We start from the raw sequence: 3,174 nt of genomic DNA, 5'->3' as shown, positions 1-3,174 counted from the left end.
AGAAGCCATACGGGCTTCATATCCGAGGCCAGGGTGACAATGCAAACTTTTTCTCATCTCTTTCCCACTCCTTCCAACTCTTTTTTTTTTCTTTTCAAATAACCGCCTGCTTTGCCAGAAATTCTGTCTATTCTGTCTTTATTTAAAAGGATTCCATGACACCTCTGGCCCTTCTGTGCAATCATTAAATAAGTGCTGCTTGGGATTTTGTCTCTTGTGGGAGGGTGTCATGGCGCCAAAGACATAAAAAGGCCCTGCAGAGAAGTACTCTTTAATTAACCCATTAAGACCGGGAACGCATCTGTGTCAGCAAAAAAAAAGCATTATTTTACACTTTGGCTATTCAAAAATAGCAGATATACAAGCTCATAGCGCGGCACCGAGTGCCGCGCTACGAGCTTGTAGATCTGCTATTTTTGAAAAATCGTGAAAATGGGTGCAAATCTTTGAATATATATATTTTTAAAGCGAACATTTTCAACTCAAATCTTTGCTTCTGGGACCCCTTGGAACAAAACTATTTTGAGATGGGGTCCGCGGCCAAATACATATCATTTTGGGGGTCCTTGACATGAAAAAGATTGAGCACCACTGATATAGAAACATACGTTTTTCAGAAAACTGTTAGGAGGTTTAGGAGACATTTGTGGAATCGGCTTCAGGTCTTAACGGGTTAAGCTAGATTATTCTCCATGCAGAGAATGGAGGTCAAGCACGGTTAAGTACAACAAAAGCATCGATGGTAGCCGTGTGCATTGGCTTTGTCCTGGGCACGGCTATAGAGAGAGAGAAGTGACCTCACCTTGTCTGACGTCCCTGGGCGCTATGGCGATGGCGTCGTTGGAGTGCAGCTCGGTGACGCAGCAGTCGTCGGGGACCAGCGAGCCGTTGCTGGTGCTGTGGGGCGTGGCCGGGAGCAGGGGGACCGGCGGCGGCGCCATGATGTTGTGGTTGGGGCAGATGCAGCCCGTCTGCGTCATCCCGCAGCCGTCGCCGCCGTCCGGGTCGCCGCCGCCGTTGCCGTTGCCGTGACCGTTGGAGCGCAGGCACTCCTCCAGCCACCGGCAGAGCACGCCGCACGTGAACTGGCTGGAGTTCTCGTTGTTGATCAGCAACACCTCCACCAGCCTGAGCTCCAGAGTCTCCTTGGCCACCTGGGGCTCGTCGGCGCCGCCGGACGGGTGCTTGGTAAGACACAGCTGGATGAAGTTCTTGTCGAACTGGAGGAAGGAGTGCGGCGCGTCGTGCGGCGCGTCGTGCGGCGGCGGGCTCGACGAGTTCGAGCGGCCGCCGCAGAGGTCGACGACTTCCTGCTCCCGGGGGGGCACGGCGGCGGGCACGGCGGGCAGGCCGAGGGGACAGCTCTGGTTGACCAGGTGGTGGTCGAGCGAGAGGAGCATCGGGGAGTGCGTCCGGCAGACGGAAGGGTTGCGCAGGAAGCGGAGGTAGAGGGAGTACTTGGTGGGGTCGGGGTTCTCCAGGGACCAGGAGCAGCCCGGCGCCCGGGAGGGGAAGAGCTCCCTTAGGGAGAAAGATCCGTACAGCACCCCGGCCACCAGGCTGGAGCACGGCGACGTGAGGGGCGAGAGCAGGGCCCCCCCCTCTGCCCCGGCGCTGGGGGTGCCACCGGCCGCCCCATAGGCGGCCGTGGCCAGGGCAGAGAGAGGCGCTAGAGCGAGGGCGGACGCGGCAGCCAGGGCCCAGGCCACGGCCAGGAGAGAGGACAGCACAGACAGACACACCCCCGCAGCAGTGGTCATCCTATGACATTCGTCCTGCAGGGAGACAAAGAGAGAGAGACGGGGTACGTGGTATTAGGTACGTGGTATACACTAGAGAACATTAGGAACAACAAAAAGCAACCAGATGAATCCGGTGCAAATTCTATGGCAAAACAGAGAGGTGGTCAAATTGTATTATTAGCCTCGCCAGCGGCAGGGATCTAAGGATGGCACGGTCTGTCCGTCCATCAAACATTTTGTTTCAGCTTTTTGTTTGATGGACCATCAAACATTTTGTTTGATGGACCATCAAACATTTTGTTTGATGGACATTTTTTTGGGTGGTGCCAACCACCCCTATATCTGGCTTTGTCCGTGTGTCCGTATGTATGTATGTATGTATGTCTGTCCAATAAACAAACATTGATGACAACATCAATACGGGGCTCATCAAAGGCACCACCCTCTTCACACAGGGTGTGATTTTTTTAAATAGTCTTTGCTGTTCTAGCCAGTACATTACATTTAGATTTCCCCAGATGTACTGGTAGGCTATCTCTGATCATCTGGCTACACAAGACTAGAAAAGTACCGGATGTAATTTGCTCTGTGGTCACCTTCATGAGGTTGAACCCAAATACTTTTAGTGACTCCATGGCCTTTCCTCTGTCGCCAGATTCAGGCCGAAAATGTCTACTTGTACACAAGATATCTCAAACTCTAACGGCCGAGCACGGGGACGCCAGGATGGCAATGGCGGTATAGGGCAGTCGGTTCGAGCCACTTAGGGCACGTGGGGTGTAAGTGAGCGCAACCTCTAGAGGCCACTAGTAGGGCTTTTAGTCTCCTAGTAGGACCCTATTTTGAGAGCCTTAAGTACCAGGTCTTATGACTTAACTTAAGACCTGGAGGCGTGGCCAATGCTGTTTCGCCATTTTGAGTAGGGCCAAACAGCATTGGCCACGCCTCCAGGTCTTAAGTTAAGTCATAAGACCTGGTACTTAAGACGTGCAAGATAGGGCCCGCAGCCCATCTCGTTTTTTGTATGGTTTTGGGTTGGCAGTTTCTAGACGTATACTATTAAATGATATACCCTCCTCCTGCAGTGAGCGTGACAGAGTCACACACCAAGTTTATGGTCACAGTTATCCTTGTGAAGGTCGTTCAACCACTCACATGCACATCCCCTGTGGGCTGGATTAAAAGGGGCTGATGACTTGGCTGTTGAGACAGGCACTGTGGGGCCCTTCTTGTACCCTTCCCCACTGATATGACCACACACATAAATGTCTTGGAGCAGTACGTAGGAGGCGAGCACACACACACACGCACATACGTGTACAAGCATACACACACACACACACATGCTCTCTCTCTCTCTCTCTCTCTCTCTCTCTCTCTCTCCAGCACGATCACCCGCTGAGTGGCTCCCCCAAGGCTGTGGCAAGCCATT

The 3,174-nt window shown here is 52.9% G+C and overlaps 1 protein-coding gene across 1 annotated transcript in view; it reads right to left on the bottom strand.

Annotated features, from left to right (window-relative positions):
• adgrb2 (adhesion G protein-coupled receptor B2) overlaps positions 1 to 1,760 on the bottom strand; it is a gene marked incomplete at its 5' end in the record, with an annotated part of 273,288 nt that extends 271,528 nt beyond the window's left edge. Inside the window, one exon of the mRNA XM_084080191.1 lies at positions 803 to 1,760. Coding sequence (XP_083936317.1) covers positions 803 to 1,760 — 958 coding nt within the window. The remainder of the gene's footprint in view (positions 1 to 802) is intronic.
• Between the last annotated feature and the right edge of the window lie 1,414 nt (positions 1,761 to 3,174).

The sequence above is a fragment of the Gymnoscopelus microlampas genome (assembly GCF_963454915.1).
Source record: "Gymnoscopelus microlampas genome assembly, chromosome: 15".
Taxonomy (NCBI): Eukaryota; Metazoa; Chordata; class Actinopteri; order Myctophiformes; family Myctophidae; genus Gymnoscopelus; species Gymnoscopelus microlampas.
This window is presented reverse-complemented; position numbering and strand designations above follow the sequence as displayed.